Here is a 15,175-nt window from a genome sequence, read left to right as displayed (position 1 = left end):
AAACAAGAAAATCAAAACATCATGTGACGGCTTGACTGCACCTTTAACGTCAGTGATGACTCCGTGGTTACGGGACCTGGTGAATCTTCTGTTTTTTCCAACATCCGCGTTAACGACACGAAGATTTAGTCCAATTAACGTAAATCGGACTCAATCCTCTAAACACAAAGTTGCTAAGGCTGCTTTGAACCAGCAGCTCTGAGGTGGAGAAAACTTTGAGCCAGAGCTTTTTTTGTGTTCGTGTGTGTGTGTGTGTGTGTGTGTGTGTCGGATCAGAAAGGCTGGGGCTTTCCGGTGAGCAGTACTCCACTGTTCCCATTCACGGCCAGAATGGTGCCCATGTGTACAGAGGGCACCACAATCACAGCCAACCTCCTGCCAACGTCTTTGTGATCTCTCGCCGCAGCAGTGCGAGTCGCCTGTGCTTCTGCACGCGCTTTTTCCTTCCTCTGAAACCCCCCCCCCCCCCCCTCCACCACCACCCTTAACCACATAGATGACAGGAGAAGCGGGAAGAGGGATGATTATTTCATATGGAGCAGGAGGGGAATCCCACATCCTGCAATTTTATCTTCATGTCTCTCTGAGGGACCTCAGAAAAATATGATAAGACCACTACAAACAAAAAGAAAAGAGAAAAAAAAAACAAGGGGGCGGGGGGGGGTCCAAGAAGCCATAAGTGACAACACTGCTTCTTTGACGCTGGGCACACGCGGCTAAATGTGAAGGATGAAAGCGAAAAAGCTGATAAACTGTTGATCAGACTACGGCACACTTGTGCACACTTCCTTTACTCTAGACTGTATGTCAAAAGTCACTTCCTAGAGTTGAGTCACTCGTTTAGGATGACAGCTGCTGGTAGACCGCTGCGACCGCGTCCACTGCCCTTTCTTTTGCATCGCCAAATCTCTTGCTATCGCTCTTCCTCAGCACTGCAGTTCCTCTGTGCACACTGCTCGGTTAAAGCAGGCGTGACGCACATCATTGACAATTTCAAAAGCTTCTGTGCAAGTAGTAGCTGCACAGCGATCTCTCCACTTAATTCATCCAGGACATTTATGTGTACAGTGAATATGTCTCTTGGAAACAGCCCTGGAGGAGCAGGGCTTTTGTATCCTACATCACTGATGGAAATGATTAAGTATATTGGAGTGTAATTCCACCCCCCTTGGTCTGGCTCTTAAAATAGTGGAATAGAGGGGAGGGCAGCTGGCCTGCACACATGTTTGAATTCCTCTGATTGGAGCAGAGAAGCAATTTCTTATTAGGCTGCTGATGTTGGCTCGTGACTCCAGCAGCAGGCCTTCCTTGTGGGGGAGAGAGAAGCATGGCATCGTTGACTCGAGAGGCCCCTCGGTTTAAAACCCTCTTTGCTACTTGTGCTGCCAGCCTGTGATTTCTCAGCACATGAATGATTTCAAAAGCATTCCTTGCTCTGAAATTTAAACGTAAACATGTGAAAATGTGCCTGCAAACTCTAAATTCAAGCTCTATGTTTTGATCGGCTCAGCGTCTCTGAAGTTTACGCTTTGAGTTTATATAAAATATACAACAATGCTGCAACTAGTGTGATTATTTATCATGCTAATAAGCCACACATGTCTGGAACACTGCAGCAGCCCCGGATGTTATCCCTGAAGGCTGGCAGGAAATGATGCATGAACAGGTGAAAAACCTTAAGAGAAGCAGGGGTTACGCACAGAACATATACACCAACACACTATGACTTCCAGCCCTGTAATTAGGACTTCTGCAGGAAGACGAGGTTAAAGCAAATGACAGAAAAGGCTATAATAAAAACAAATGCTCCTCTGCCATTTTTTGACTGTGGAAGCTGCTAACAAACAGAGATGCAGAGAGCTTTTCAACACGAGAAACTAATCTGTCCCCCTGAGGTTAACGAGACAAGACAAATTTGGCCACAACCACACTGCAAATGTTGAAACTCTTATTTTTTCACTTCCAAGCAAATAAGACTGAATTGAGAACTGAGTAAAGGTGCAGAAAACATAAAAAACTATATCTAATACCTTTAAAAAAAAAAAAAAAATTACACCAGCAGATAAAACTAGATCATCACAGGGCTCTGAGTTTTTGATGCTGCCTCTAATTCTACGTTTCAGCAGATCCACATAACCACAAAAGCTGTTTGTTTCTGAAGTGGCCTGGATCTGCCCTTGAGATCCACGAAGATGAGCAATAATTCTTGCAGCCCTGTTCTTACCAAGACTGTGTCATCGATTTCAAAAGACTCGACCTGTGTTGCAACTATAAAGTAACGACAGCTTATATTCTATAACTTCCGATCAGAGGATGCAGCTGCTGCTGAAATAAGGCGCATCCTGAATATTTACAAAATCACGTGACAGGGGGATAAATAAACTGCAGAAAGGCTTGTTAACAGATTGCAAAAAAGAAAAAAAGCACACCGGCTACCATGTCATCTGATTTAAGAGTCCTGTGATGATCTTTGGGGCCTCGCAGCTGTGAAATGTCAAGACTAGCTGCATGTCACAAGTTCAAGACCAGCTATGCTCCATAAACTACTCCGAGAGAGACCAAATCGGCTGCACTGTCATTAGGATTTAATCACATGTTTTAACAGCAAACAAGTGACTGCCTTTGACTGAGGTCACACTCCAAATTGGTAACTATTAAATTTGCCAGGAAAATAATAGTAAGAACTATCTTTTGCTGCATGCACACACATTAAAAAAAAATAACTGAGTCCAACAGATGTGCTCATAGATAAGGAGGAAAATGACTCATTTGCTGAAACTAATAACGCATGAAACAGTGTTATCTGATGTGATTCATATGTTTTGTAACTAATGAAAAATCCTCACAAGTTCATTAGTGCATGGGAGCGCATCTTGTATTACATCAGTTGAAGTCCTCTTTAGCCAAAACTTTTAACTTTATTAGACTTTCTTTTTTTTTAATGAATTTCCTTAACCAAATGAATGTATCTGGACAGAAGGGTTGTGTTAATGCTGGCTGCCATCGGGGATTTCTTTATCCTCGTGCCACGTGCATATTTGAATAACGGGTAAAGTTTTCATCAACTGTGAAAAGAGAAACAGAATGCAAATCCAGATTTGAGCCAAGTCTCTGTAATAAAAGTTAGAGCTGTCAAACACAGTTTCAGAAATGGGTGATGAACTCAATTTGACCAGGTGCACTTTTGGAGGGATGGTCTGATGAGAACGTAACACCAAGTGTGTCTGACCTCTGTGCTGAGCAGCACCGCTGCCAAACTTGAATTACAATTAAACTGAGTCCAGAGTTGACCCCCCCCCCCCCCCCCCCCAAGTTCAGAATAAGCTCGCCGTTGTGTGACAGATGTTTTTGATAGCTTTCTTTTGCAAACCACAGCCTTAACGTACCCCAGATGAACACCTCTCCCCCACTCTCTTCTCCAACATATTGCAAATCCCAGTTCCAAAAGTGCTAAATTTAAAAAAAACTAATGGATTTCGCTCACACTATGTATGTATGTACACTAGGATTTGCTCCCAGCTCTGGATGAGCACCAGTCTGCCTGCAGTCTTCGCCCTGCCAACGGCTGATCCCAGAGAACAGCCGTTAATCTGAGAGGCAACATCGAGAACGTTTCCTTTTAATTATCAGAAAACTCCAGCCGGGTTGGATAATGGTTTCCAAATGGTGAGCTAAGGCAGAAGTGGGTGAAGATTTGGAGGAGGTGGCCACGGATGGAGAAGTGGATCAGAAGGAGGGGGGGGGAGACGGGTGACTCCTTCTCAGGTTCTGACCTTTGGCTGGCCCCCCTCCTGCTCGTGTGCTCTGCTACAGATTGAGACCAGATTGACTGTGTTAGGCCAGGAGATGACTGAGTGACAGAGCCCAGCACACAGTCCAGTGCAGCTATCTTCCTCCCGGGGGATATCTTTCAGGCCTGCTGATACCTTATACGCTCCAGAGATTTCTAACTCATGCTGATATTATGCAGCGCCATCAAAAGAAAGTGTAGCATGAGTAGCAGCGCTGGAACTAGTAATTCTCTGTGTCCCCTAACTGACAAAAGCTTCCCTCAGGATCCGCACCCCTTCAGCATTTATCTTCATAGAAATAGCTGAATGAATTAGAAGCATAATCTCTTGTGTGCTGTTCCTCCTCGCTATTCCCAGGACACGCTGGGGGGTTTGACAAAGACAGAGAGAGATCTTACGGCCCGAGAGCTTAAAACCAAAGCAAAAAATAACAGAATCACACAAAAACAAAACACAAGCTAATCATCGTGGCTCCAAACACATCGCACATACATTCACACGCATGGACTACAAGACCACCCCTGAGAGCTGACCTGGCCTTGCCCCCAACCGCTCAGCGCTGGCGTGTGTCCAGAACAAACTGGGCCTCTCCGTAGGGAACAGTGGAGGCCTGAGGCCGCGCTGCTTAGCAGGCGCCGAGGGGGCAGCAGGCTGCCAGTGGTCAGTCCCTGGCGGAGCTTCTGGGAACCGTGTCATAGACGCACCACCTCACGGCGTCGTTGCCGGGTGAGGAGGTCATGGAAGAACAGCGCTCCTACGACCAAGCAGCTGGAAGCACTGTCATGGATGAGCTCATTTTGGCCGGCGTCCAAACAAGAGGCGAGCCAGACCCCTGAAGTTTGAGCTGTCTCCATGAAGTCACTCTTCAAGAGCACAGAGCGTCAGCAGGACAACCTCTGAAGACATGCTCACAAACACAGAGAATAACTGAGGTTCATTCAAGGCCAGAACGATAACAGGAAGAGGAGTTACATCTGAACTGGAGGGGGGCTGAAACTGCTTGCTTCAAGACCAAGAACCACATGGAAAGTACTGGCAAAGGGAACCCCCAAAACAACATAAAAAAACCCAGCTTCAACAGATGTGATCAGAATAAAGAGCAAAGACAGGGTTAAGATTTCTGGCAGAGCTTCACCAACTTCCATGTTGCAGGAAGACGATAAGATCTCAACAAGTTAAAGCTGTAGCACTACATGCAGTATATATAACAACTTCAGTGCCCTACCAGTGCACTTCAGCTTGCGGCCAGGAACAATGACCGACTCTAAACCGCAAGATCAAAGTCCATCCTTGTTAGTGCGTCAATGACCAATGTGCATGTTGGTCTTTGTGATTGTCTGTTTTGCATTGTTTCAGCCCTGTAATTATCCTACTTAAAATGCTGCCTGTAATATGTTTTATGACTATAAAGAAGGCCATAAGCCGAAACTTTTAGGCCATCCAATAAAACTGTTGTATACACTAAATGTGTTAATGGGTCTTCAGCTTCAATAAAGAGTGAGAGAGCAAAAAAGCTTTTCTTTCAAGGCTAAATTGAGTCTTATCATCATACTCATAACCAAGCGACTATGAATACACAACAAATCTTATCGGACAGAAAAACCTTGACAATTCTAAGTGACGTTAAGTAAGCAAGCCTGAACTTCTTTCATCAAACAAACAGTGGATGGAGGACATCGCTCAGAAGGCAACAAGAAACTCTCAGCAGTCATTTGATATCATTTTAACCCAAACAACATATGTGACTTACAAGCTCCTGACCTGCACTTTTAGCCAATAAGAGAAGAATAGTAACTGTCCTTCACTGCTCACAGGTCAGATAAGTACAGTTGAACAATAAACACAGTTCTTTGTGAGGATGCAAGTGCACAGAAATGCTGCACACGCACTATGAATAGTGAATGGGGAATCTGGGAGGTGCTGGAGCCGATAGCAGCTGTCAGCCTCCTCCAGGTCAGCAGCGATAAGGAAGGAAGGCTAATTGGATGGCGCATGCTCTAACAAGGGCGGTCAGTATTCAGAAGACACGAGCCTGGGGAACTCTTTCACATGCTACTGAATAAGCTGGTCACACTTTAAAAAAAACAAGAGTCTATTATACAAGCAAATAAATGAAAATTTTATGGAAAAAAATCTATAAGATAATGTTTTCTAACTAACAACTGAGGAAATTAAAAATACCACCTTTCCGTTCCATTAGCCAAATTATCTACAAGCACATGTGAGCATTGTCGATATAAAAACACACCACCCATTAACCTGTGGTCTACAAAAAGGACACAGGCTTAGCAATTAAGCCACATTCCCAAACGTATCCAACTGCCTCCATGTCCAAATGACTATAATTCCAAACAACGTGGTAATTTCCTCGGCAGAGAGCGCATGCCTGGTGTGCTGCTGATTATGGCTTTTTGAAAACGTATAAAGACGGTGGTTTCCTGGAGGGAGACCGCATCAGCTGTCATATTCATAATTATAGCATTTCTGCTATTTCTATCAATCTTATGATTATCGTATATCTGCTATTTCTATCAGTCATATAATTAGGTCTTCTGTCATTTCTACCTAAACTTTACTTCTGCAGTTTCCTAAAGTTTTCTTAAAGTTCACGATCCGTGACTTTTATGACATTTGGGACAGCGTTTCTCCTTTTTTTTCCACAAGCAACACAGAATTTTTCTGATTGTGGAGGACGACGTGGCTGAGCACACAGTTTGGAGGATATTGCTAAACAGAAAGCAAAAATAAAGGAAGAAAAGCCTTTTTGTTTTTTAGTCTACAATTTAGACTTGAGCACATGGGGGAATGTTGATACACCGGACAAAGGATGTTGACTACGGAGTTGCCAGGCAGGAGGAAAATAAGAAGTCCACAGAGGAGGTTCATGGATGAGGTGAAAGAAGACACACAGTGGGTTGGGTTGATAGAAAAGGATGTTAGGGATAAGATAATCCAATGTGGCAACCCTTTAAGGAAGCAAGCGAAACAAGAAGCAGCAGCTTAGAAAATAAAAGAACTATCACTTCTAGTTAAGCAAATTCCATCTCAATGTATGCATTTATAATATATTAAAGGTTGTTCTGGAGGCTTGAACTTAAAGGAACACTACTTGTGACAGTGGCTTGATGAGGCCCTTTACAGCCTGTGCTTCACTAATGAAGCTGACTAACAAGCAGGAGGAGGGTTGTTGCTCCCTCACCAGGTGTTAAGGCCATATACACAAGGACCCAGCAGGAAAAACACCTGGGAATAATAAACTTTAGCACCATCTCAGGGCTGGGACACACTGAAAGCACAGTAAAAGCTTTATCCACAGAACATATAATATAATAGATAGTTAAATGCCAAAATTAGAGCCATGAATCTCCAGATTAAATGGCTTCTGCCTCATGGTGGTTATGTGGTTATTAGGCCACTGATGGCAATAGTATAAATCAACAAGCAGAACTGCTTTATGGGACTACTGGATTTACAAGATTTTTTTTAAAACCATTAAATATGACATTTAATATTCTATGTATTGTACTGCAGTAGTGATATAAAATCAATTACCCGTACTATGACGTCAGGTTCAATCCACGCAAGTCCATGCTTGTACTGAAAGACATTTATATGCCGTGCAGTTCCTTTTGCCCCAGAAAAGTACTGAGCAGGTCAAGAAACCAAATGAATAAACAAAAGGTTATCCAGAGGGCAATTAGCGTAACACTCGCCTCTGTGTTCACCACAGTTGAGTCATTGATTGTGAGAGGGGAAGTGAATTTTGATTACATGCTTCTGTGATGTTGATAGCAATCACTGGATCATGAGGTAAATTAGAAACACACTGTTTTCTTTAAGCCATAACAAGTGTTCAAACAGAGCCTGACATTACTGATGAGAAGAAGAAAAAAAAAAGCGCACAACGCCCACACACTGTCCTCCTGCAGGGAACAGCGACATGACACACAGGAAAAAAGGGGGCTGAGGAGCGATCTAAATTTTATCTATGTTAGGGAAATTCTGCAATGATCTGGTGATGTTTATATGTAACCATTTATGAGTAACTCTTTCAAGCAGACTAACAAGCCACGTTACATACAGACACACCTAAAAATCGCTTCATAATCGTTAATCTAAGCAAACTGCATTGGATAAAATGTCTAATAATAACCTGAACAGGAGCTCTTTCTTAATGTCGCACCAAACTGAATCGACGAGGAAGACGCCTCCCTCCCCTCTTCCACTCCTCTAAAAAAAGGCCACCATTGTATGTGAAGAATTACCATGGATACTGCCGGCGCACTGTAAGCCTTTTAGAATTATTAGCATTCCTCTCTACCCTGAGCACTGTAGCAAAGCCGCTCTCTTTACGGTCAATCCGCCTTGAGAGAAACAACATTTCTTTCATTAGCAACTACAGGAATTTCCATCTGGCTGGGAATTAATTAAAGTCGAATTATGGGCCGTGGCAATATTGGCCTACTCAGACAAACTCAACAACGCCCGTGGAGGGTAAGAATGAATGCGGCCTTGTTAATGAGCAGGATAGGAGGCACGGCCACTTGTCAGAGACACTAATTCAGAAGTTATTGCTCACTCATGATGAGACAAATCATGTCATATTTAATAGACCTATTTATAAATGAGCCGAAGTGACTGAATGGCTTTGGCACCATTATTGCTGATTCAAGAAACATATAAAGCTAATGGAAACAGCTGAAGCATGGCTTTCATATAAAATAACCTCAAACTTCATGTTATATTTCCTGATTTTGTCATGTTGATTTTCGATTACATAAACCACCACGAGGGGATTTTTTTTTCCAGTCATGGTTTTGTGCCGTGGAACTGCTGTTTAGAATATCATAGAGTTCATCTGTGAAAGAATAACTGGAAAAAATATGTCACTAATGATCTGGCAGCACACGTAGCCTTGCTGAAATACACGGAGCCAAGCAAATCATAAAAAAACTTTTTTCTCTATCCATTTTAAACAGGTCAAAATACAGATCAGTTTCCACGAGAAAGGATAAATCTAGTTACATTAATCATATTATACACAGCACAAAAAAATGTAATGCAATATAGTGATTACCAGCTTAGGGAGTTTCTACACTGTGTGACTCGCAATCAGAACCACGTAATTTGAAAATAACGCAACAATTCTATCTTTGTGAAGGAAGGTGTCGGACACAATGTGGCTACTATCAGCCTCTGATGACAAAGGCTCTGTACCACAGAGCACCAGGGAGTCTCTGCTATCAGGCCCTGAGACTCCTCTAGCCCTTGGCACTTCCACCGATGCAGAAAAAGTAGGTCTGCGTAGGCCTCAGTGAGATTCCACAGTGTGTGCCAACATGGCTAAATGAAAACATCCCCCTGGAGTATACGCAAGCTACAGTTTAAGTTTCATCTATCTGTGTCATTCCAGGTGCAGATTACAAGTAAACAGCTCTACTGAAACCAAAGTGACATTAGGCTGTAACCAGAACGCACACAAAGTGATAGAGATATAACCTTTATGCAAGAGTGTCTTAGTAATAACAACACAACAAATCAAGTAATTTCTTTTATACATTTATTGTATTTCGACTGTTTCCATGTGTTTTATTGGCAGATGGAAGAGCTACCTGACACGTTGTGTTCTTCATTTCCTGTGAGTGATCAGGAAACCTGGACAGGGCCCTGCTGATTATAGACAGCAGTTAGGATCAACTCAATTCAATTTGTTTGCCTTGTGCTCTAAACTCTCAATAATTACGCTAAATGGTTACCTTTGTAACTGGTTGTGGCCTGGGGACTCCTAACCAGTCGCAAAGCTGATTCCTATGTGGCCTAACTGTGGCGAGGTCGCTTTCCCTGGAAAGGAGCATGGCAACGTTTTACATACTGCTTATAGTCCGTTTATTTAACAGCTGCCTCCAGTATGACTACTTACCAGTTAGTGTCACTTAGCAAAGTCATGGCATCATCCAACACCTCTGGATCAACAACATCATCGTAGGTCAGAAGCATCTCATACATCTGGCTGGCTGTGGTCTTTCTTATCTACAGTTGTGAGAAATACAAATTAGAACAAGAGTCAAGAGCTATTCCAGCAATCACCTATGCTTGATCCGAACATATAAACTGAGAGCTAGACATGTTTTGACCTGATCACGATAATCATCACCCTGCATGTGTGCAAAGCCACATGCATATCAATTCATCCATTCATTAAAAGCGAACACATTATGCTCACATTTATTTTTATTCTTGGACTCTACTTGAGTAGCTTTGCATGATTCACAGTTCAAAAGGATTCATATATCTAATACTGGCTTCAGCGCAGCTCTGTTGATACACTGTCTGGAGAAAAAAAAGCTGTTTTAGCTCCTCTTGCTTTGAGGCCCCTTCCTTCTGATAGGTTGCCTCTCACAAACAAAAGCTTTGATCAGCAGGTGGGTGGGGCTTATGTGCTCACTGCCAGGGCTTTTCAGAGCAGAAGAAACTAGAAACTGTGTTTAGAGAAGTCTGAAAGCCAATTGTGCACTCTGTAACAGCGTAACAAAATAAGGAAAAGCACAATAGGTCCCCTTTAGTCCACTCAAAAATACAACGTGATGGGGCTCTAGTTTTTCTTAGAGCTGGCTATAAATATACAAAAAATATAAACAAAGCTGAATGTACAGTAATTAGGTGTTGAGATCTTTCCACCTGGATGAAACTGTTGATCAAAAAAACCCAACAATCCTGCTTCAAGGATAGCGGTGCACTCTCCAAGTAAACCTACCACAGGAAATGAATGGCAGAGCAGCAGCAGCAGCTGGGACAAAACCTTCTTTCTCACCTCACCTTGGAACTGGATCAGCCCACATAAACTGGGAAACACAAACCGGCATAGTCAACATACATTTAGCTTTAGCGATTTGCATCATGTGTGCATTTATCAGTGAGACAGAGACTTACACTGATATACATGCTCGCAGCTTGGAAATGTCTTTGGACTTCTTGAATTCTTTGCAAAGGGCCAAAAGGTCCACACAGAACGGATGACTAAGAAAACACAGGCAGAAAAAGTTTAGCTCTGACAAACATCCACATTCAGTTTAATACAAAGAAAGAAAAACAAATGACAGCACTCACTTCTCTTGCGTGGTGAATATTTCGAAGCAGCTGTTAGCAAGAATCTGATTGAGCATCTTAAGAAAGGAAACGGACACTCTAAAAGGAAAACAAAAGAGAATATATGCAGCTTTTACAAGTGTAATGTACTGAAAACAGGACAGATAGAAAAAGCCTCACGTCATCACGTACCTGTCATTGTGAAGATTGTCTCTGAAGATCCTCAGCAACGTTTCTCCAAATTGTCCCAGAGCAGCACTATCGCTCTGAATCAATTTCAGATGGTCAAACAGAGACTGGGAAGAGAAATGCACCTAAACAGAAACAGAAAAAACTAGTAAATATATATAAAAAATAAATAAAGTGTTATTGTAAAACAGCATGATATCATAGTGAAGATGAAGTCTGAGCTTTTTGTATATAAAACTACATCATTTTAACTGATCATACTTAATAACACCTACGTTTTGGCCACTGTAAGGTCCGTGTCTATAGTTTAATGCTTGCTCCAAATGTTTAAAAATGTCTCACGGTGTTTAAGAGACAATTAATTCAATAAGACGGGACAGATTGACAACCCAAGAGTACGTGTACATGCAGTACAAAAACACTGCTGTGTTACGACTCTTTTCCAGTCATTCAAAGGCAAAGGTAGGAAATGTAAATAGAAAAAAACTGAGAAAAAACAGAAACCTGGACTGTAACATTAAAATTACTGTGAAGTTATTGCTGAGCGAGTGCAAACTTGAGGAGCCTGGGAAAGAAAAGCATCAGATATTATCAGACCACAGCGAAGAAAGTGTCAAATCTTGACATTTGCAAGATAGCAACATAATATAGTTGCACAATGCCCTATAAACAGAGTTACTAAGAAACTCTTGGCTGAAAATCTCATCCACATTAATGCACATATATACACATAATAATAACAGTTTTTATGTTTCAGTGGTTAATTTTCTGTTTTACGCCTCCAACTTTTTCTGTTGTGTGGCTGCTCTTTTTCAGGGTCATGTGGGCCATCTACGTCCACACAATTCCTGGAAAGTTTGTAGATGCTTCATGTCTCTCTGGCCTGTGTGAATATGTGCCTGTGGTGTGAGAACAGTATTCTTGGCCCATGGATTGATGCAGTCTTGGCTCAGTTTCCTAAATGCAACCCTGTGCAAACATATCACTACTTCTCATCTCTGAGGATGTATCTGCAGTAAAAACCACTGGAAGACCAGGACGAGAGCTTGATTGTCTCTTGGGGAATATATTTAGGCCACCACTGGAAGACAAGTTTGACTTTACTGGCCTCACTGCTGCTATTACAAGCATTAAACTTATTTTCTTTAGTACATCTATAAACACTAAAAGCTAAGAAATAACCTAACGGGCTCCAATTTTTGTGTGCAAGTTCTCCTCCGAGTGATTGGTTTTAACAGGTTAGGTCATAACAGACGAAGGGGGGAAACTTGATCAACCCCAGCTGAGCCTCCCGACTGATGTTGAGTAAAATATTGGGACAGGAAATTAGCTAAACTCCAGATACAACCTATGGGATGTTCCCATTTGGAATCTGTAGGTAAGTCTGACTCACGCTTGGCCATAAAAAAGACAAGATGTAATCAGGTGGAGATGAATAACACAGCTGGTATCTATGATTTGATGGACTGCCGTAAAGGCAGGTGTTATAAGTCAAGAGATCAGAGTGCATCAGACACATAGCTCCCCCTGCTGGTCTAAACTCAACCTGAGTATCAATACACAAATCTTATTGTGTGTTGATCTTATTGTGGGATGTTTAATGCTGAAAAGTACATTTCTATAATAAGCCACTGCTTTATTCTACGCACAGATATCATTAAACATCTACTGGACTTCATTAAAAACACAAAAGCCCACAATAAGAGGTGCTAAATTTGTCCCTCTTTTCTGAGACGACTGAGTTCTTTAACATCTACCGGATGATGTCTTTCGAGTCTGTGTTAGCCAGTGCGATCCCCTTTGCTGTGGGAGCAGACTCAGGGTAGTGGACAGCCACAGAAGCAGGAAATAATTTCTAACGGTGATCAAACTTTACAGCTCAATAGGTGAAAAACTCCACAACCCTAAATCACTCACTGCCAACCTTTTAGACGTTTACAGATTAAAACTATCACCCATCTGCACATAATAATGTAAAGATTTGACAATATTCAACTTCTCCACCTACTGTGGACTCTGTGATTCCTCCCACAGACACGGTGAGCCCCAGCAGAGTGTGGTACTGATACTCCAACAATCCCAGCAGCTGGGCGATATACTTGAAAGCGTGAGATGGAGCATTCCAGTTCAGAGTGGTTGTGGTCTCACTGAAACACAGAGCAAATGGGTCACAGATCAGCATATAAAGCTGTCATCTATGAAACACTGTTAAACTGCATGTGCATGTGCCAAAACCGACCAAACACAAAAGGCTGGTTAAAATTCTAGCAATTATTAAAGCTCCTGGTTAACTGCGGTAGTGACTCACATGGGGAAAATGCCCAACAGCTCCTCTCGGTGGGGAATGTGAGGTACTACAGGATCTGTGCTGTGAAGGAGGTGAAGGAAGACGGTGCCAGCGTGTGCTCTGTAGCGATCAATCTTCTCTGCAGATTGCTGGGCCAGGCAGCACATCATACATTTCACCCTACATACATTAGTGTGAAATAAAGACAATGAGCACTATCACTATTCTCTCACAGTTGTGTTTATACAAGTTTTGCTGCCATCAAGATTTAAGAAAAAAGATCTTGAACTACAAGAAGCTCAAAGGCAATATTGGATATAATTTATATGACAACAATAAACAGTAAAAGTAAAGTTGGGGAGCCTAGAACATACAGAAAAAAACAGAACATATTTAAATAATTAAAGATTCGTACTCACGTGTCTGCTGAAAGGATTTCTGGAGCACTGCTAGCCACCAGCATAGTCACATCTTTCAGACTAGTCATTGCCGCCTCTCTGACCCTGAGCAGGTGACACACACAGTATGTTTAAATGGCATGGGCTTGAATAAACCCCACCACTTTCTATTAAATCTATCAATCTATTACTTTTTTTTAAGGTAATCTAAATGGACTGGAACTTATATAGTCATTTTCTACTCAGATCTGGGCACTCAAAGCGCTTTATACTACATGCCTGATTCACCCATTCACTCTTACTCATTCAATCACTTTTTTTCTATGCTTAAGTGCTTTCTATCTAATGTTACACACATTCATCCTCTGATGGATTCATCAGAGAGCAATTTGGGGTTAGTATCTTGTCCAAGGGATCAAACTAGGGGATCAAACCACCAACCTTCCAGTCAGTATTTGAACTGCTCTACCTCCTGAGCTACAGCCACATAAACAACAGAAGACCGTTGCAGTTTTACAGGATTCGGCAGTTTTACAGTCAAATCAGTTTCATGGCTAAAGGACACAATTTGTTTATGTGAAATGCTGATCAGGGTGTTTATTCAAAACTTCTTGATTATATATGATGAAAATAAGGGAAGGACTGTCTTCATTCAGTGTTATTACAAAAGAAAAAAAAAGATTGCAGGTAAACAAGGAAGAAAAGCGATTCAAGAGAAAGAAAGAAGGAAATAACAAGATTACTAGACAGTGTAAAAGCAAGCAGCCCATCCCATGTTGGAGACAAGCGACAAGCCTGGTGACATTCCAGGCGTGTTGGTAACCGTGGCCTGGAGCTACCTGTGAGATGGGCACGTCCCTTTGTGGAGGGACAGAAGAAGACCAAACATCTCAATGGGGAAGAATTCTTCCTCCCCGAGGCGGTTAAAAGAACATATGTGCCTTTGAGGAGCAATTTCACTCACCAGGCCCCGACATCCCCTCTGCTGTCGGTTGTGTAATCAACCATACTGGAGAGGAGAGTGCCATACACCTCATCTACATTCGCAGAACACAGGGTAGAGTCCGGAGAGCCTTCAGCGCAAGTGCCTGCTTTCACACTCACTCTGGTGGAGAAAATGAAAAACAGTTTGCAAATCAAAACATAATTTAAAAGGACAACGAGAAATATACATGAACCACAGCAAAGAAATTAAATTTGAATGCTATCAGAGAAATGGCCTGACATTCCCTTCAGGTCCTGCAGGTATAGTCGGCCAATTGTTTATTTTAGCACCACTGTCTACATATCCACGTGTTTAAACTAGCAGGCAAAGAGCCGAGGACAAACAAGCAAAACATAACAGTGCACAAATACACACCAAAGAAACAACAGGGTAGAAAAAAAATGTAGATAGAAGATGAGAAGTCAATAAGCGTGTGCAT

General features: G+C 42.1%; 1 protein-coding gene across 3 annotated transcripts in view; it reads right to left on the bottom strand.

Annotated features, from left to right (window-relative positions):
• Positions 1 to 241: 241 nt before the first annotated feature.
• tbcd (tubulin folding cofactor D) overlaps positions 242 to 15,175 on the bottom strand; it is a 35,098-nt gene continuing 20,164 nt past the window's right edge. For 2 of the 3 annotated variants that reach the window (XM_085155954.1, XM_085155955.1), the window contains 11 exons: positions 14,716 to 14,856; positions 13,773 to 13,856; positions 13,375 to 13,533; positions 13,075 to 13,213; positions 11,070 to 11,191; positions 10,899 to 10,976; positions 10,722 to 10,808; positions 10,546 to 10,633; positions 9,712 to 9,821; positions 9,548 to 9,632; positions 242 to 9,461 (listed from right to left, as the gene is read on the bottom strand). In XM_085155954.1, the coding sequence (XP_085012080.1) occupies positions 9,438 to 9,461; positions 9,548 to 9,632; positions 9,712 to 9,821; positions 10,546 to 10,633; positions 10,722 to 10,808; positions 10,899 to 10,976; positions 11,070 to 11,191; positions 13,075 to 13,213; positions 13,375 to 13,533; positions 13,773 to 13,856; positions 14,716 to 14,856 (1,117 nt within the window). In that variant the 3' untranslated portion in view covers positions 242 to 9,437. The remainder of the gene's footprint in view (positions 9,462 to 9,547; positions 9,633 to 9,711; positions 9,822 to 10,545; positions 10,634 to 10,721; positions 10,809 to 10,898; positions 10,977 to 11,069; positions 11,192 to 13,074; positions 13,214 to 13,374; positions 13,534 to 13,772; positions 13,857 to 14,715; positions 14,857 to 15,175) is intronic. The other variant, XM_085155956.1, reaches the window with a different exon arrangement.

This window comes from Neolamprologus multifasciatus, chromosome 4, assembly GCF_963576455.1.
Source record: "Neolamprologus multifasciatus chromosome 4, fNeoMul1.2, whole genome shotgun sequence".
In the NCBI taxonomy this organism is placed as follows: domain Eukaryota; kingdom Metazoa; phylum Chordata; class Actinopteri; order Cichliformes; family Cichlidae; genus Neolamprologus; species Neolamprologus multifasciatus.
The sequence above is the reverse complement of the archived record's forward strand: the minus strand, read 5'-3'. Positions and strand labels throughout refer to the sequence as shown.